General features: G+C 44.3%; 1 protein-coding gene across 1 annotated transcript; it reads left to right on the top strand.

The window, feature by feature from the left end:
* The first annotated feature begins 1,764 nt into the window (after positions 1-1,764).
* BAG3 (BAG cochaperone 3) lies at positions 1,765-19,699 on the top strand. Its single transcript, XM_050899379.1, has 4 exons — positions 1,765-1,938; positions 13,824-14,180; positions 16,337-16,717; positions 18,380-19,699. Exons 1-4 carry the CDS (start codon positions 1,765-1,767, stop codon positions 19,151-19,153), a joined length of 1,686 nt encoding a protein of 561 aa, XP_050755336.1. The 3' UTR covers positions 19,154-19,699.
* The last annotated feature ends 438 nt before the right edge of the window (positions 19,700-20,137 follow it).

Genomic DNA, 20,137 nt, shown 5'->3' with positions numbered 1-20,137 from the left:
ACAGAGAGTGAAATTCCTGTGCAGATCTCTACAGATTGGAAGCAGAATAAATCTCTGGTGTACGTCTTTTGAGGCAACTGCTGACATTAGTGAGGCTGAGCAGAGGTCTTATGTCACTGAGAGAGCATGAGAGGTAGCAGAGGTAGGAGATATGTCCAGGGATAGGCACCACAGTCCCAGACTGACTGCGAGATGTGCAAGGTATGTGACTTGTTGCTCTAGGAAATAGGTAAGTCAGTAATGGTGATGATAATACAGACATCTGAAAGTAAACGCTCTGGGAAAAAATGATCCGTTTACAATACTTATGAGTCAAAGGCACACCACAACGAGTACAGAAAACCGGGTCCGTGATGGACCACAGCGTGGTTCTGAAGGTTGGGGATGTGCAGGATGGAAGAGCTGCAGGAACGAAGGAGCAAGTTTGAGCAATTACGAGGTTTGTCAGCGTGATCAACAAAACCCACTCTTGTCAAAAGATGAATGACCATTAGTGTCAAGCGGTATCGAGAGATCTGTGATCCTGCCCCAAGCAGGAGGAGATCCTGACTGTCCCCAGGGGTGTGAACAGGCATGTTTTTCTGAAGCAAGAGATACTTCGGTAATGAGCATCTATCTCCGAGGAATGCATACCTTGAATTCCTTGAAGCAAATAGTTTTGCAGCAGGCAACGTCTGCACTTGAGGGACACTCTGCATTCAGTCTTCTACTTAAGGTAACTATCAACAGGCATCTGTGGCTGTTCGTGTGACTGTCAGATGACTCGAGTGGTGCAATTGTGAAGTACAGTTACCTCAAACTAGACACACTGAGTGCATGACACGCTGATACAGCACCCATGGAGAAAGAGAGGATTTTAAAGCTCACAGACACATTCTCTGCCTTCAGATGTATTTCTAAGTGAAACCGAGAACTGAGACACATATTTGCAAAGAGCTGAGAAAGTTCAAACCAGTTGAATCTGGAGAAGAATGCCTGCCCACACCCTTATTTGCGAAGAAACATTGTTTTTGTTATTTGTCAGCTATAACCTCGACTTACCAGTCACGGGGCAAGGAGCTTTTGGGAGGAGCTCTGGGCTTTTGCTCACTACACCGGGCACTAGGAAGGAGTTAACGGGCGATTGTGCCCCCCGCCGAAGGACGCGTTGAGTGTGTCGGCGGGCTGCGGATGGTCCCAGCACACTGCTTGCCCAACATGCAGGCTACGAGGTACCGGACTCAGAACTGCACCAGGGACCGGGCAGAGGAGTAGAGCAGCTCTCTGTTGTACATTTACTTTCCTACGCGTGATCCCGGAGACCTGCACCAAGCGCTGCCCCGGTGAGCGGCCCTGCAGAGCCAGCGTGCTTGCCACTCCTGCAAAGCGAACCGGGGACGCCCGTCCCGCTCCGTGCCCGGGGACGCCCGCGGCTCCCGCCGAGCCGCGGGGCTGGGGCCGGGCTGCAGCTCTCGGGGCGGCACGACCCGGTCCCAGAGAGACGCGTCCGGTAACCCGAGGGTCGGCCGAGCCGCGCTGGAGACAACCAGAAGTTTCCACCCGGCCAGCTTCTCCGTGTCCCTCCTCCTCCTCCTCCGCGTCCCTCCCCCCCGTCCCTCATCCCTCCTCCGCCGCCGCCCCCCGCGCCCCGCGCCGCCGTTTCCAGACACTTCCAGCCCCGCGCCTCCGCCCCCCGCCCCGCGGCGGATAAAGCCGCCGCTCCGGCGCCCCCGCCCGGCACTGGGCACTCGGCACGGCACGGCACGGCTCCGGCCCCGGCCCGCCATGAGCGCCGCCGCTCACTCCCCGCCGCCGCCGCAGATGGAGGGCAGCGCCGAGCCGCTGCCCCCCGGCTGGGAGATCAAGATCGACCCGCAGACGGGCTGGCCCTTCTTCGTGGATCACAACAGCCGCACCACCACCTGGAGCGACCCGCGCCTGCGGGCGGCGGCGGCGCAGGTACGGCGGGAGGCACCCCGCTCGTGTCCCATGTCCGTGTCCGTGTCCCGGAGGGGCGCGGCGGGACGAGAGGTGGCCCGCGGTGGGGTGGGCTGAGGGGGGGGGGGGGGGCGGCCGGGGCCGGGGCGGGGGGGCCGGGCGCTCCCCCCCAGCGCATGGCGATGCAGTGAGGGCAGGAGCTGCCTTTTGTCTCTGACGCACTGCGGTCCCTTTTTTGTGCATTAAATCATTTGATACCTCGGCCCTGTAATGTTTATTTAAAGTTGGTTAAGTCCACCCGGCCTGCCAGGGAAGACGCGAACCTTGATTTATTTTTCAGCTGTGAGCCGTCCAAACAATGAATGCCCTTAAAAAAAATAAGAAACCTAGCCCAGACTTCTACTTGTCAAGTTTTGTTTTCCTTGTCCTCCCCCCCCACCCATCCCCCCCGGTCACAAACTATCTCAGTAGCTGTCTGGTCTGGTTTTGTTCTTAAGCATGCTCAGAGGAAAGCCCTATCTTAGTCCAAATATGTCCATGGAAGGAGAGGCGCGGAGGGGAGAGCGGTTGTGATTTTTTGTCGGGGCTCTCAGGCATGGCCCTTCCGGGTCAAATTCTCTCGGTTTTGGGGAGTACAGCCCATTTGGGGAATACAGCCCTCTGACCCGCGCTGGTGTTTCCGCAGTGCAATGGCTGTAGGCAGAAAGTGCTGGAAACTTGAGCCCAAGTAGAAGTTGCCTGGTGGGAAAACGATTCCCCCGGGGTTTTGGTGCCCTTCTCTGCGAGCAGCAACCGCTTCACCCCGGGCACGCCGGGCTTGCCGGCTCGCCTGCCCTGCCGCGGCCCGGCGGAACGGCTTGGGTTGGGTTTGGCCGCCCGGCATCCCCGCCTGGAAGGGGGCTTCGCCACGTAACCCGGCCGCGGAGCTCCGGGAGAGGCGGGAGCGGCCGGCGCGGAGCCGTGGGGGCTGGCCGGGAGCCCGGGGCCGGCTGCCGCCGGGGAGGGGCCGGGCCGGGCCGGGGCGGCCCCGCGCGGGGCCCGGGGAGCCGGCGGCGGCTGCGGGGCGGCAGCGCTCGGCCTGGCTCGGGCAGTACCCGCCTCACCGCGCCGGGGAGAAGCGAGGGGCTGGAAAGAAAGTGCTGCCGGGTGCCGCTCTAAGCGGGAGCCCCCCCAAGTATACTTAAACGTGCGCTAAACATACAAAAAAAAAAAAATACAGCAGTTGGGAGATACCGGCTCTCTTCGAAATGCATCTTCAGCGTACCTGCTGCAACTCTTTCTCCTGTAGCCTTACATAAAACGTGAGGATCAAAGCACTCAATCAGTGTTATTATTTTAAGAACTTAATGTTTCTTAAAACGGCAGTTTCCCAGTTTGTGAGTGCAGACCACGACTGAAAGCTCGGTGTGAGAGAAGCCTGGTGTTGAAAAGAAATGAAAGGGATGTACTTCTCTATCGCTAATTAATGCCCTTTTTAGCTTTTTAAGGGCTAGTTCATTTGACTTATAAATAAACGACATAATTTTAGTAATATAAACGTCTTAGAAAAACATGATTTGATAATGTGAATATTGGCATAGGATAATGTGAGACTGGCATAGGAAAAAGTGCTTTAGCTCCTTTTTGGAGGCACCATCGTCCTGCTGTAATGAGGCACCTGTTAACACTGGCTGTTACGGCAGTAAAAATAATAAATAGTATGTTTTTTATAACCATAAAACATACTTGAGAAGAAAAGTGCGCTGTTTACTCAAAGGCTTTTGTTACAGAAATACCACTTGAAACTAACCCATTTAACAGAAAAGTCGCATTTAAGCTGCTTTTGATAATTGTGTGAAAACAGGGTTTGAAGTACTCTGATGGATGGGTACTCTGCTTGAGTGGGTGCCTGAAACAAAACAGATTGTCACCCCTGTCTGATGTGAAATCTGTGGTAATGAAAAGTGCCTCTTCTTCTGCCAACTTGGAAGGATTATTACAGATAGAAAAAGTTGCACCTGCTTTTGAACGGCTTTTGTGGGGTACGCTTTTTTTGAAACAGGAAAATCTGTTGCTGTTCACTATAAGCATGAATGTGTGTATGCATTGGGATCGTTCATTGAGAGAGAGAGAGAAGTGCTTCCAGAGATGAATATAGAAAATTGTTGATTTTGGGGAGTTGCTGTCTAATGTTCACAGAAAAGCCCTCCAGTTTATGGTGATAGAAGTTGTGTGTAACTGATCTCATACAGCCATTTGTCAGAGCCTTGACTTAAGAATATCTGCTGGAATTAATGGTTTAGTTTAATGGGTAGGCTTCTAAAATCGTTTGTTGGTTAAGTACCAGTGTATTTCACAAGGACAGGTACTATTCAGCAAAAGAATCTCAGAATCAGGCCTTAGGAAAATATTTCTCTTCCTAAATAATATTTTCTTAGCTAGACAATGCTAAAGAAGACAGATTACCCACTGACATTGAATTTGAAATCCAGCAGTGATTTTTGAAGGCATTAGACTATTTTTTTCCTTCTCCCCCTTTTTTTTTTACCTAAACATAGGAAGGTCAAAATCACAGATTTAGGCAGAAAGACTAGATATGAACAGGTTTCTGATTTCCCTCGTTCTCAGTCTAGCACAAATGAGAACTTGGGGGTTTTGGAAGCGATCTGAGAATTGCAAAAGCTGACTGTGTGTGTCAGACTTCATGCACCTTTTCAAGGATGATTATACAAAGGTCAAACTTGTACTGACTTTATTGCTGCCTTGTTTTCATTGAAATCAGCCAGTGAAACTAGCAATTTTTTATCACCTTTATGGTGGTCTTTAAATAACCCCTACATGGTATCTATCAGTATTCTTTCTCTGAATATTTGTCCCCTTTCTGAAAAGACCTAGGCAACAAAATGAGGTATTACACTGTAAATGGACAATGAATGGAGCACAGGGCTAAAGCTAACTGAGCTTTTCTAGCTAACTAATACAGCTGAGACAGTATTAATAATGAAGTCCCATTTTTCCCAAGTGGTTGATCTTGGTCTTCTCACTTACTCTAGGTTTGACATCAGTGTAACTATGCTGACTGCAGTAAACTGTACCAGATATATAATCAAGTAAAATGAGAAATGACTCTTTTAGAATTTTAACCCATGACAGAGCCATTTTAAATCAATGGAACCAGACCTTGATTTTGCATTTAACTCTGTATTTTAGATGCGTTCATCAATTCAGATGGCTTTCTGTTATTTTCTCGTTCAGTCTGGCCTTTCTTTACCCACGTGAAGGATGGCTGTCCTCCCTCTGCATGTTGAGCTCTGTTGCCTGTACGAAATCATTGCAGTATAAGGCTGGACTAGGGAGACCTTCCTGAGAAAGAACAGAAAATCTCTTACATACTCCAGTGAGAAATAAGCCTTTGCAATGAGACTTTGCAAATGACTGAAAAACATATATTAACAAAACCTCTTGGTAGACTAATTATTTTCTTCCAGGTGTCTAATTAGTTAATAGTAAGACATTCAGAGAGTAAGGTACAATCAATATTGTGAAGCATGTATATGCATACTTTTACTAAAAAAGTGTTTACTAGTGATGTCACTGTTCTTCCTATCTTTCTTTGGTAGAATTATTGATTTCCTATGCTTATCTATTGTTGGTATTTTCTGTGTTAACTTATGCCATCACAGCTCAGCATACTTTCTGCAAGATTGTCTTATAATGTTAAATTGTTTACTTGGTATTCCCCAAAGTGTTGATAAAAACAGATTATGCTTAAAGAAGAAAACAGAAACAAGGCTTTTGTAAGTATTTATTGATGCCCCTTCCATATGTTGTTTCCACATGCAGTAAACCCAATGGGAAATACTGCAACTAAAAATAGACCAAAGAAATTGACTGTGCTGAGCTTCACTGCAGTAATATTACGATGATCGATAGCTCACTAATGCCTTAGGTTCAAGATGAAAGCTGTGCCAGCCAGCCACAAAGTCTGGGAGCAGTCGTAAAAGTGATATATTTATTGGTTGCAACAATGACTGCACATGCCTAAACAAAGGAAGAAGAAGCCATCTTACGCTCTTACTGATGGCTTCATTGGTATTTGGGGAACAACGAACTACACCTAAGTTCCCATCCTCGCCCTTCGTGACTATTGCATCTCTTTTCTCTCTGCTTCCCCAAATAAGTCTTAAGTCACTCAATTCCCATCTCTTTAGCAGTGAACTTATTTTTGAGCACTGACTTCTCACGTTCGAGTTGACTGAAAAATTCTTGGTAGACCAAATTAGAAATTGCATTGAAAGTTCAATACAGCCTCTCTGAAACTGTGTCTTTTGCAGTGGTTCACATCAGTGGAAGGGAATGTAAGACTAGGTAGCAATTTAGGTCTCTTTTACCTGCAGTGGTTTTTTACATTACTTATGCTGATGTGCATTCTGTCACAGTGTCCTGGTTTCGGCTGGGATAGTTAATAAATAAGGTTAATAAATTAGTTACTGGATTAAAAAGGTACTGCATATAAAAGGCTTAATATGTAAGAGTGGTAAAATTATCAGTAGGGGATTTTTGGAGGGTTGTGTACTGGATTTGTCCAGATTCCCTGAAGCTGCTTTGTGTAGTTATTTAAAGCCCCCCTTGATAGAACATGGTAAGCAGGGAGTTAATTTATGGAGATATGAATTAATCTGAAAACAAGGGGTGGATCAAATCGGAAATAAGAGAAAGGAACACGAAGAAATGACGCTAGAAATAATGTGGCAGTGTCTGGGCGATCATGCAAGAGGAAAAGCAAGGAAGGTCTTGCATGGTTCTGTGTAACTCCCGACACAGCATACCTCTTATCTAAAGGAGAGAGGAAGAATACTTGTGCCAGGTGGCAGCATTCTTACCTAGGAATCATATTTTTAACACTTACAACATATACACAGGCAGGACTTTTCCATAACGACATGGCAAAAATAGAATTGTTCCCACTTGAACCATGATAAGGCAGGTAACAATCCAATACGCTTTGGGGTATATAGACAGTATCGCTCTCTAGGTAAGCTCTGTCTCCACCTGTTTCTGTGGCAGCCATGCCCTCTCTTCATGCCAAGTTAAATATAAATATAAAATAGAAGAAATGGCTTGTTCACAGAAATTACATTACTTAATTATAGATGAAAAATGCTGTATCTTCAACTATGTTGCAGAAGCTGTTGGTTTAGTTCTTTTTATTTTTCCTTCTTGGTTTTATAGACAGGAAAATAAGACATGGGGTGGTGAAGCAACTTGTCTAACATCGCCCAGTAGTTCAGGTAGCACAAAAGTATGTTTTTGTGGCTGATGGCAAAGCCTTATAATTGATAAATAGGATGCAATGTAGCAAGTGTTTTTATAGTGTTGGAAAATTGCTGTTTAAGGAAGTGAAGTCAAAAAACTGCTGTGTGCAAAATGAAATTTAGATGAAAATGTAGACCCTGACTTTAACCTCTGAAATTCACAGCTGACTCTTCAATTGTTAGCTACGTATTCCCCTTTTTTATGGGGCGCTGTTTTGCTAATTCTTGAGGCTGGTACCTTCTTCCATGTTCAAATTTCTGGCTCGCGGCTAATAGCAGGAAAGCAACAGGTTGACCACCTGCTTCTTAGGTAAGCAGGCAGTGAACAGAAATAACTGAATAAAGCATGTCATTCTCATCCCCCTTGACAAGGATATTTCTGTTCGTGCTCTAAAGGGCTTTTCTTTAACCCCGTCCATTAAAGCTGACAGGATGGGTGGTGATACCAGCTCTCCCCTAAGAGTGCTCCACTCTTTGTAGCAGTCATTGCTTCTTCCTCTGAACATGTTTGGTTTGGCCCATCGGATGCTTTCTGTGCACGGGCCAACTTCCACTCGTGGGCATAAAGGGCAAGTGTCGTCATGTCTGTGCCAAGGCATTTTAGCCTAAGAAAGAATCATTTTAGTGATCAAAAAAGAACAGTTTTAGTTCCTGAAACAAGATTGGTCTGCAAGATAGCCAACATATTTGCTCCAGTAAGGCTCTCTGTTCTGGAAAGCTTGGGATTAGATTTCTCCTTCAATTTTTAATAGTGTTTATTTCTAATGACATCATTGCACTTCATCAGTTAGAGCGTATGTTAATGTAATACTTGTATAATGCAACATGATAATTACAAGAGAGAACAAAAGGCCTATTTGCCTACACATGTGTATGTTAGGAAATAAAACTCAGCATTCAACAAGTAAAACATCAAAAGCAGCTTGATGTATAAATGGGTTACATGATGTGACTGACACGAAGGTCTACTGAGACAGCTCATGCAACTAAGCTTGTTCATGGTTTCTTTCAGTCATTAGCTAATGATATCTTGCTCAAATGCCTATGTGCTCAGTGTATATATTTAAGCACAAATTGTGAGTAAAAGAGTGAGAATCTTTATTGGCTGAAGCACGGCAGTAGGAAGTTCGAGGTCAGCGCTGAAAGCAAATCACTCTCTACCTTCCCACTTCTATAGTTCTCTGGGAAGTATTAATGAAATGTACTTTATGGTAATGTTGTACTATTAATATGCTTAAACACAAAGCACTGTTGAGAAACTTTTTAGTACTTTAATCAAGTTACAAGGAATACTTGGATATGCTGATTTCTGTCAGTAGCAAAGCTAGTGTAGTAGTTTTGATTTATCTAGTTAGTGCAACAGAGAAGGGGGGGGGGAAGGTCTGGCCAAAAGTAAAATACAAGTGGATATGGAATCCAGTTCTAATGGTGAAAGTTTTGCCTTTCCATGACATAATTTTTTTTTTTTAGTAAATAGAATTGGTACATCATTCTTAGACTTGAATATTAGGTACTACTGGCTTTTTTGGTTATTCATGGCAATTTTTGATAAAAAATAGATTTGAGTGTATGTGCAAAGAGAACTTAGTTGTCGTGTTTCAGTCACTCAGTTATATTGTTCTATTCTGTTGTGAAAGAACAGAATCATACTACTCCCTTCTTCCTAAATATATAGAATACAGGCTTAAAACCATGGGAAGTGTGCTCTCAAGTCAGATTTTGTCAGATACTGGCATTTTCTCAGTCATTTGAGCAACCAGAATACTTTTATTTGCATGATATTCTTTACAGCAGCAGCTTAAAAGTTCAGAACCATACTGAAGTGAGTAGACCTTCTGTTTGCATACAGAAAGAGATATTTCATCTCCTGTAATGTTAGTAAAATTTGTGTTCCTTTGCTAGATAATATTTACAAAACAAGTACAATTTAAATATTTGCACTGCTGCTCTGCAAGAGCATAGAGGTACTACATGTGTATATAATACATACATGCTTTAGAGAACTGAATTTACTGTACTACAAATAATATCAGTACAGGTCAAGAAAAATGCAAGAGTGTGATGGCAGCAAAACTTGCTTTTTAACTTCTTTTTCTGTAGACCATTTTAGTATAAGAGGAGTGAAAAATGTGTTACGCAAGCAGTCTCAAAAGGAGATTCCAAGTTCCATACAACTATTCAAGTAATCTAGTGTGCACACAGAATATTTTGACAAATTTCATTCTATTGGTACAGCCATCTGGATGACTCCAGTGGCAATTTGCTAGCATCAGCAGTGACTGAATTTGCAGGTTGCTGCATTTCAGTCTGGAATAACACTTGAGCAGTCACTGGGGCACATTAGGAGTTATGCCATTATCCACTCCGGATAGATAGTACAGCTGTACCGGGAGTTCTATTGCAAGGTTATGTTTTTCTCTTGCTGGCACTTTTCTTCATTCCAATGGCGTACAGTGTCAGAACTCAATCTGAGCAAATTTGAGGATTTTAGCGTCACTCCTGACCGTGCCTTTCCTATGGGAAGCCAAGAGTAGGATGTGGGGGTATGAAGTGTTTTTTCCAGTTGCACAACTTGTGCTGGCTGCACCTTTATTTATCATGGTGATGGCCTCACAACAGAAACGCATGTCCTCATCCCGAGAGGTGGGAGCGCTGTCATTCCTCCTGAGCAGATCTCCCAGCACAGCTTGGCTGTCCCACTCACAGCCTGTTCAAAACACAGCGATGCTTTTTTCTCTTGTTTGACTGGTGATGATGACTCCTTTACACTTGCTCAGCACCTGCTGAAATGGTGGATCGTGTCTGAGTTTCTGGTGGTGTTTCAGGCTACCTAAAGTGTAGGCCAGAAATGTTGTCAAAACTTCTGAGCTGCTTGAGGAAGTGTTTTGCATTTTTGTGCTCCCTCCTTTTTGGGGATTCCGTCTCTTAAATGTAAAATAAGCGTCTGATCACAGCCGGGATTCCTGCAGTGCTGATTGTCAGTCATACTACTTATGGGAAAATTCATTGATATTCTGTTGCTTATAATTACTCTCAATTTTATTGTCAAAAAATTTCTTGTTTCCTTGGATGAGGGCAGGAGAAATTTACTTCAGTTTTTTTAATGCAGAAATCTGAGTTGGATTCCTGTTTTTTATACTTAAACTGGGAAGGATGATGGACTAAGGCTTGTCATTCATTTATTGGTCATATTTCTTTGTGCGGATTTGTGTGTTAAACGTGAGCTCTGGGCTTTTTTAGATAACATGTTTGTTAATATAGCGAGCAAGAACTGTATTTGATAGAAGGCAAATAAAAACAAAAAGTGGCCATATTTGGTCTGCTGGCCGTCCTGTGAAACGGGAATTAAAGCATTCAGAGGGAATCCACGAATCTCTTCTCTGTAGCGTTATGACGAGAGTTTTCCAGAGCTCGATTCCGTTCCTCCCCCTTGCTGCAGTGTGCCCCGGCACACCTGAGCTGCTCCTGAAGTCTTCCAGAACCTGTTTGTCCAGGCTGGAAACGCAGGCTTCTTGCACAAAACAGAACTGCTTTGGCCAAAAGCCTGACTATGGGGGTGTTGGGATCCGCATGCACTCGCTGTTGTGCTGGGTTCTCACTAAAAACGAACCCAAACCACTTGCAGCCATCTACCTGAACCCAAGGCCTCTGTAGTCTTCAGTCATGGTGCTGTGGTGTCGTTCCTCAGTGTGGAGTGTTTCAAAGTACATGGATTGTGCGTGTTCATGAACATATGAAATGATAAGAAGAAAGGGAGCAGGAAAGAAGAAGGAATGTTGAGGATGTGGTGATACAAACTGGCTAACATAAGCAACTGTTTATAGAGTTAAATATTAATTAAGTGTTGAAGAGAACAGCGTGGATCAGGAAGAGCAGTTGTGATGAGAGCACCTTTGCTAAATCTGATATCTCTGCCTCAGGGCTGCTGATGGTGGAAAAAAAGAAAGGGATGCTGCATTTGTTCCTTTACTGAGGACTGCTCCAATAAGACTGCACTGTTAAGAGACACACACAAAAAAATTCCTCTGTGGTTAGCAGACCTGACTACAGGGGGGAAAAAAGCCTGGAACAAAGGACCAACTTGAAATACTAATTTTCCACAGGAGCAGCATAGGTTATCTGAAGCTGTAAAAATAAATGACAAATTATGAGTATAGTTTATGCTGTGGTTCTTAAAGAGGGGCTGCTGTTTCCATTTAAAAAAAAAGTATTAAACTTGCTAGAAGTTTAACTTTGGATATAAACTGAATGGTTTGAAAAAGCAGTCCAACCTTATTTTTCTTTGGTTTTGGGCTGCTTCTTTTGTATTTCTTACCAGGACTTAAGTTGCAGAGGCAGATTTCTCAGATTGCTAAAATGGTTCAAAACAAGAGCAGTCTCAAGGGTCTGAAAACGAAGATGAGGGGAAAGCCCATGGTCAGACTCCTAGGAGGGGGCTCATGGAGGGTGGGGGGAGCGGGACGCTGTCCATTTTGAAGCCTTGGCAATGATTTACCATTGTGGATTACTCCAGAAGATTGAAGGTCTTATCCCCAAATGGAGCAGTTCAAAACGTTGCAGACCCCTCAAATGCCAAGGGAGAGAGGAGCTGGCAACTAACCCCTTAGGGCAGATCTGTTGTACACCCAGGTGGAGTGGAGCAACTGTGGCCAAGAGCCTTCTCATGTCAGGGCATCTTTAGGTGCTGCTGGCCCACCCAGCTCCTAAACCCTTCCCAGCTCCGACCCTTCCTGCGGCGAGTCTGACAACGCTGGAAGTGAGTGAATCTCCTTTTTATAGCGGTGGGAGCTGTGCCTGTAGGTGGGGTGGCTGGCTGTGAACTCTCGGGTTACACCCGCAGCCTGCTCCCTCTGTCAGGGAGACTGCCGAGCAGCTGGTGCACGCCGGGCGCAGAATGCATCGAGTCAGCGCGGAGCAGCAAGGTGCTTCTTCCGACTGTCGAATCATCGGTTTCCCTCCCTGCTCCGCAGCCTGCTCGGCTCCGCTCGCCCGGCAGACATTTGGCTCTGTCGCAGCCTCGCATTGTTGCTAGCTGAGCACACCTCAAATTTATTTTCCGGCAAACGCAGTTTGCTGGCGTAACTGCGCGTCCCTCCAGATCCCAGGAGAGACGGCTGCTGGGAGCGCTGCGGATTTGGGGTTATGCTGGTAGAAGGTGAACTGGCAAATGCTAGTTGGTCCTCGGGGTCCTGAAGCCCCTAGACAGCCTGCATTCAGTAGAGGAGTGTGGTTTCCTGGTAGGGTGAATTTAAAATGACTCATCTGTCGGTGGTGGATCCTGGTGCAGGCCTTGGCATGAGATCATCCTTGTTCTGCGACTGGAAAAGCTAACTTCAAAATTACTTCTCTGTGCGAACTTTCTAGGCCTGGATCTCTTCTATGCCTCTTTCAGAATTTTTCCTTTGTTTGTGGAGGGTTTTTTAATGAGTAAAAGGAAATGCAACATCAGGGCTCTGACTTGGAGCTTGTTCCTTTCAGTACTTGTCTTTATTTTATTAGCTTACCTAAATAATAGCCTTTATTCTCTGCAGACTCATTGCTTACAGGAATTCTCAGAAATTGCTTTTTAAAGGGATACCGTCTTACAGGAAGAACACTCAAAATCTGGTTGGTAAAATAGTTAATTCTTAATGAATTAGTATATTAATGTGTACAGAAGCAACATAAAATATTTTTGCAGCTTAAACACCTCTTTAAAAATAGGGTTTCCAACACTCACACCATATGTCCCCTTATTAAATTCTCCTCTTACTGAATAATGACATTACCCTCTGAATGACAGAGGTGCTTGTTATATGATCTGACTTAGAGATACATCTGGAACTTGGCCCTCGCAGGGCCTCAAAATAGAATGACCGATGCAGGAAGAACTTACTAGAGGACTTGTGAGGGCTCTTAGTACAAACCACTTCCACCCTTGCCAGAGCTTTGACATTGTCCAGTGAGCGTACTCAGACAACGCAGGGATTTATTTTATCTTGCTTTTCAGCATTTTCCTCTGTTACGCTATCCTGTCTTCCCCTCTCCTCTCCTTCAGTATTTACTGAACTGGATCCTCCCGTAGCCGAAAGTGAATATATCCTTCAGTATGCAGCATTAGTAACTCTTTAGATAGCCAGTGGGAAGAACAACACCAGCAAACATTGTGCTTCTGATGGGATTAGGCTTCCTTTAAAGGTTCTTGTCAGATGTTACCTATAGCACCGGCTGGGTTCTGAGAGGTGCTAAGGAAATGTCTCTGGTCCCACAGGCACTTGTTTGGAGGAGCTCTGTCTGAAGTGGGTGGGCTGCTGGCTAAATGCAAGTAAGGTATACTAAGTAAGAAATCCTGTTGTAATTAGGCAGGTATTTTTAAAGGCTAAGTTGGTATTTATGAGAGGTGGGGGTGAAAGACTTGTACATAAGCAGATTTTGTAGCTTCCTCTCTTCTCTTGCCTGCAGATTTGAAGTGTTAGCACCTGCTGTTAGCTGCCCTGCACAGACCCAAGAGGGTCTCAACTTCTCATACACAGCTGATACTGCTTTTAGGACAGACCTTTAGGGCAGCTTTTTCTCATCAGGTGTATTGAGCTGAGCTACCAGCAAGTGCTATGTGATGTTTTTAACTTCTAGGAAGGCCAGTCATCAGCAAATGGTCCATCTCGCGATAGCCCCAAGCAGCTGCCAGCAAGAGAAGGAAACATGGGATACCCCAAGCTCCGGGCTGGCTATATCCCTATTCCCGTCATCCACGAAGGCATCGATGGCAGACAGCAGCACCCGTGCTTTTCTGCTCCGCAGCCTGGTGTGCAGCGATACAAGACAGAAGCTGTGCCTACCACGGTGCAGGCGCAGCCACCTCTAAGGGGGGCCTACGCAGGCCCCGAGTCCCCTCCAAGGGGATCTACGGAGGCTTCTCAGACAGATAAACAATGTGGACAGACAACGGCAGCTGCAGCAGCCCAAGCGCCGGCCACACACGGACCCGAGGTAACTTGTCAGTATTGCTGGGGTGTGTTTGCATTGGTCTTTGCAGCATTTATGACCTGAATGTCACACGGGTAGTTTATCCTTCAGAAAGCCAAACTTGCCACAGGATTACATTTTCCCAATACTTCCAGAGTATTAAAATGCAAAAGTGCACAGTCATGGCAGCATAAATACGTAACGTTTTTCTAGCATCGCCTGCTTTCATTCTGGAATGATTCTGCAGAAACAAATGCATGTAAATAGCTTCTGCAAAAAGGGAACCTCTGAGCCGTGCAGGTCCTGCAACAGGGGAGGATTGGTTTAGGGTTTATACCGGTTCCCCCACAAGCAGAGGATACAGGCAAGTCTCTTGTGTTCTGCACCGTGAGTCAGAAACTGATGTGAACAAAGTGGGAGAGGAAAAAAAAAAAAAAAAATCAAGTGGCCAGTTAGCTAACAACCCAGGCCATTTTAGAAGTTGTACTGCTGTGATCTTTGCTTTCCAATTTAATGATTCAGTTGTATTAAGTGTATAGATTTACATATATACAGGTTTAAAAGTGACCTGTAAAGTATTTTTGTCACTCAGTGGCATGTTAAAATACTTCCAACTATGAACTTTTTAAAAAAAAAAAAGTCACCCTGCTTGCTTTGTGTTTCAGAAGGTGGGATTTTGGTTTGCCTGTTCTCTCTAGAGAATTAGCAGAATTGGTATTCTTGTAATATATGGAAATATCAACCTCATTTTTATTCGAAGTAAGATGAGCAGGAAATTCAGCCTTCACCAAGCTGAAAATATGTCATCAGGTCTGTAATTTAGCAGCGGTGGCTTTTTCTCTGAAACCTGTCTGTAGTCTGAACAGCGTAATTAAAATTCTGTTACGAAGTTTCTCAGCTGTCTCGACTAACGATGCCTTGTGCATGCAGTACCAGGACAAGAGGCTTGGCTTTTCCTTCTCCCAACACTGTACAGCTTTGTCTTGTATGCAGAGTGGCTTCAGGAACATGTCTTCTGGGCCTCTTACTGAAGTCCTCTGAGACAGCAAGTTCTGAGGTCCTCAGTAGTTGTTACCAGCTTGGGCAGTGCAGGGTGGGTATCAACTGGCCAGAGCCTATGATTGTGCCTTTAAACCCCATGTCAACAAGGCCATCAGTAGTGGCAGTGATGGGTACCATAATATAAATCAGCATTTATTTATTTAAGGTTGCTGTTTCATGGGTGGCTGAGCAGTTCACCAGCACCAAAAGAGGAGTCTTGTTCCCCTTCCTCTCCTGCCTTGCCTGCCCTTCTCTTGTCTTATGGCTATGTTGTCCTGCCCTCTCCTCTGCCAGCTGCAGTCAGACCTGGCCTTTCACTGAGCTGTGTAGCAAACCCATCAGGAAATCATTTTTTTGCTCTTAGTGAGTGAAACTGGTCAGAGAATAGCCTGACAGCAGCAGGAGTTGGTGCAAAGTAGGTGAGGTAATGGATTGGCATAGCAGGAGGTGGGAGGGAGCTGTGAGCAAACAAACTGCCTTTCCCCAAACTGCAGACCCACAGCCGGGAACATGCTGGGAACTGGATTCTGCAGCGAGCCTGGTGCTTGCTTTTGCTAACAGCAGGTCTAAGCTAGTGCAGCTCTCGCTGCTGGTGCCAAGGGGCTAAGGTGTTGGAAGGTCTTGGTGGGGGGGAAAGGGGGCATTAGCTATATGTGCATTGCCATAGCCTGCTACTGAATTAATTACATGCTTTAAAAAAACCAAACCAAAACCCAACCAAAATCTGTTAGTGTGACTGGGATCAGAAGTCTAAATGTTGTGTGCCTCTCTTAGTGGTTTGTTTTTGTCTCCAGCATATAATTTGTTTGCTTAACTTTAGTTTACCTCAAATTTAACAGGTTTAGACAGGAACAGCCATGCAAAAGCAGCAAACATTCTGACTGAGCATCCACTCCCTGCTCATTTAAGCGCTGGGAATGCTGTAGCTCAGGTTTCTACTTGCTATAATGATGCTCTCTCACAACTTCTGTGGTTTGTCTAGTGAGGCCCTTGGCCAAAAAGCAAGGAAGTGGATCCCTTGCGTGCCGGAAACATGAGTTCAGTTTCTATGACCATCTCCTTCTTTTCTCTTTGGAAATGAAAAGTACTGTGAGCACAAAATGGTTACAATTTAATAATGGATTTTGTTTTCATGGCAGCCTCAATCTCCTGGAGCTTCTGATTCTCCAACGGTTTCCCCTCAGTCCTCTGGCAGACCCAACGCAGGAAGCCATCAGCTTCCTCGCGGTTATATTCCGATTCCCGTGATCCACGAAAATATCCAACGGCAACCAACACAAGTCTACCATCAGGCACAGAAGACACACTACCCTGCCCAGCAGAGCGAATACCAAGCCCACCAACCAGTATTTCACAAAATTCAACCAGATGAGAGGGAGCCTAAGACAACGCGAGCACAGTCTCCGTTCAGAGTGTCTCAGAGAGGCTCATCGAGCCGTGAAAGCTCACCGGCCAGAGTTACCACCCAGATACAGCCCCCAGCTCCCATCAGAGTGCAGACAGTTGTAGACAGACCCCAGGTACGTAGAACGGGGAAGGGAATTACCTGCCAGGTATTTTGTTCAATGCAGTTAGAGCTGAAAAATCAGCTTGTACTAACAGGTACATGAAAGCAGGTAAAGCAGTCTCCATTTCTGGATTTAAACAAACTGGGAGATACTGAGATAATATTGGCAGCAAAGTGCCTTTCCACCTGTCAGGATTGTGGAATCTTTGGATCACTGAAATATGATTTAAGACACGATTTGATTTTCCTCTTGTCACAGTATAATTTGGTGTAATTACACTGAGGTCACTGATGTTGCATTATGTTTGTGAGAAGAAAATCAGCTCCACAGGATTTGTGGCATCTCTGTACATACACCTCATTGATGTCTCAGAACCATTTAGGATAGCATCAGATGCGCAAAGTAATTTTAGTTATGAAGAAAGAGGATCAGCAAAATCTAGTCTTAGAGCTTTTTATTCTTCCTACATGAAGCATGCTGTTGCTCATAGAACATGTTGCTCACGGAACATTTTTTCCATGTTAAAATTCTTACTAAAACTACAGTTAAAGACTACTGGGAATTTGACAACTGTGAGTGTGTGGAAGCGGGTATGTGTAAAAACAAGCCTTGATTTCTGCTCTGGAGAGATTTCACATTGAAAATGACAGGAGCAGAATGAGGTTAATATTTTTGAAAACCCAGGTGCTAGGACAAAACAATGAAGACTTCAGATTTAATGGCATATTCTAGGTTATAATGCTAATTTATTTTTATGGGTGAGAATTCGAGCTCCCTAATCAAATTTTACATTTAGTGGGTAAAGCAGTAACAGTGTCAGTGCAGACAATTTACTCATTTGGTTTAAATATAAATGTAGGTATTTTATTTCAGCCATTTAAATCCATGAGAGCTGGATCTAGTACCTTTCCAAAATCGCTGTATATGTGCACAAATAAGTGAAGTGGGTGGCAGAGGAATGAAAATACAGATCTCACAAATTCCAGTTTTCTGCTAAGATTTCAAAACTACTCTCAATTTCAAGAGATTTCTGATTTGATGACAGCTAGATACGTAGTAATCCCAGGGATTGTCTCTAATCGCTACAGTGTAATAAGATTGACATAGTAACCTCTGCATGTAAATACTCTAAAGATAAAATCAGTAAAAATAAGCACTAGCAAAAAAAGGAATGTCCTGAAAACAGGAACGGGATGAGAATAGCCCAAAATGTGATGAAAACTCAAAGTAGTTAGGTTTTCAAGAAACACCAGCTCTCAGTTAGTGACACACTGAGGATGAAATCTTGACTGTGCTGCAGTCAGCTGCAACAAATCTTACTGACTTAAGTCAGGTGAGGACTTTGCTCTAAGGTCCTATCTTACAAAACTGCTTGTAGGCCTGATTTTAGTGAGCATGGGCAGGATTTGGTGGGTTGAAGTTTAATGTCTTGGAGAGTTGACTGGTGCTTGTAATCTGCAATAGCTTGAAAACAATAACTGAACTCTTCAGCATAGTGCTTTTTATTTTAAAACAGTAAAATTCAGCAATGCACAGGAAAGATTAATCATCTGGCATGTGCAAAAATTGCACTTTTAGAAGTACAGAAAATTGGATGTTAGGTTACTTGTTCTTTAGAAGGAAATAAGGAGCATTGTTCATTGTCTCTCAACACAAACTTGCCTTGCTTACCAGGTTTCTCAGCAACAAGTCCCACCTCAAGAGCCACCAAGACCATCTCCACCGCCTGAAATCAAACCTGAAAACAAGGCAGTCCCACCACCCGAAACTGAGGCGCCATCACCATATATCCCAATTCAGGTCACCCACCAAGAACCGGATCCTAAACTACCACCCCAGAAGCTTCCAGCCATGGCAGAGAAAGCTGATAAAACAGTTCCCTGCCCAGCTAAGATTGTTCCCCCACAGGAAAGGCCTCCTCCTGAAGAAGCAGCGACACCGAAGACAATGGAAACAGGAGAACCTCAAAAGCATCCGGGTGTCTTGAAAGTGGAGGCAATTCTGGAGAAAGTACAAATGCTTGAGCAGGCAGTCGACTCCTTTGAAGGCAAGAAAACTGACAAAAAATACTTGATGATTGAAGAGTATTTGACCAAAGAGTTGCTAGCCCTAGACTCAGTGGACCCTGAGGGTCGTGCGGATGTGCGCCAGGCCAGGAGAGATGGTGTAAGGAAGGTCCAGAACATTTTGGAAAGACTTGAACAGAAAGCAGAAGATGTCCCAGAACCTGTTCAAGTTGATGGACTTCAGCCAAATTTGCCGGAGCCTAAGCCACCACAAGAGATCATGGAGACTGAACCTGTGGTAGTCAAGAGCAAGGGAGATACCAGTAATAAAGATGCTAAAGAGGAAACCAAAATGGAAAGACATCAGCCTGAAACTAAGGAAGAAGTGTTTACCAGTCTCACCACCACGACGAACACATCTAATAATCCAACTGAACCATAGCCATGTGCTGAAATTAAAATCTCTCAGACTTTATAACTTAAAGTGTGTTTAAGTGAATTTTAAGTTGCATGCATTTCCAGAGCTCTCTTCAACTGGTTTTTAATCAACATAGCAGCTTGGGACACAGTAAACACTTTGTGGGGGAAGGAGGGAGTTAGAAAGAAAGTAATACATTTATCCTTTATTCTTACACTATGTAAAAGACATGTTTCAAAAATAAACCCTGTGTATTAATCACTTTTAGATCAGCTGAGTGGGAAAAAAAACCCAAACCAACTACTTCAGGGTTAATATTGATGCGTGTTGTTTAGGGTGTATTCTTTTGCAGGTGATTTTTGTAAAATCAGTGGCCTGCATTGTCAGAATACCAGTCCTTCTATAAGTATAGCCACTCTTAACAGTAATGTTTTTATTTTTAATGTTCACAGTTGGGCACTTTAAGTAATGATGGATAGAAAGTGTGTAAGAAACTGTAGGGATATTTATATGTGTGCAGGACTTTGATGCTATATTTTAAGAGGGAAATAAAATAATATAGAAGCCTAATTTAGTCTTGTGATTTTATAAGCTGGAAATGTAAGGGTAGTAATCGGTTTCAAATACACTCCTCTAAACATAGAGATTTCTTTCAGTACACGTTGTAGTTGGAGTCTGACAGCTGCTTTCTCATCAAGACCAAAATGTGCCTTTCTCTATTCACTTGTTCCCTTCTAATGTTGTTGCTGTATCACATGTGGATTGAGGAAGGAATTTGGTTTAGCATTTCCTTTTTTTTTCTTCCCCCCTCCCTCTGCCTGGGGAGTCACCATTTAACAGAAATGTTTGTAACATTAAGAAATCCATATCTACTGCTGTTGTCTTACAGAAATTTACAGTATCTTCACTTGTTCTGCAAAGTCATTAGTCTTTTATTGACAACTACTTCTGAATTTCCAGCCAAAACACACTTTGTATTCATAGAGCCAATATGATTAAGAGGTGGTC

This window comes from Gymnogyps californianus, chromosome 6 (assembly GCF_018139145.2).
Source record: "Gymnogyps californianus isolate 813 chromosome 6, ASM1813914v2, whole genome shotgun sequence".
In the NCBI taxonomy this organism is placed as follows: Eukaryota; Metazoa; Chordata; class Aves; order Accipitriformes; family Cathartidae; genus Gymnogyps; species Gymnogyps californianus.
Note: the sequence above shows the minus strand (reverse complement) of the source record. Positions and strands in the feature narration are given on the sequence as shown.

Bases quoted from the DNA above. Each gene is read 5' to 3' on its own strand.
- BAG3 (XM_050899379.1), top strand. From the start codon at position 1,765: ATGAGCGCCGCCGCTCACTCCCCGCCGCCGCCGCAGATGGAGGGCAGC. The intron at 1,939-13,823 runs GTACGGCGGGAG...TTTAACTTCTAG, and splicing joins TGCGGGCGGCGGCGGCGCAG to GAAGGCCAGTCATCAGCAAA. The intron at 14,181-16,336 runs GTAACTTGTCAG...TTTTCATGGCAG, and splicing joins CGGCCACACACGGACCCGAG to CCTCAATCTCCTGGAGCTTC.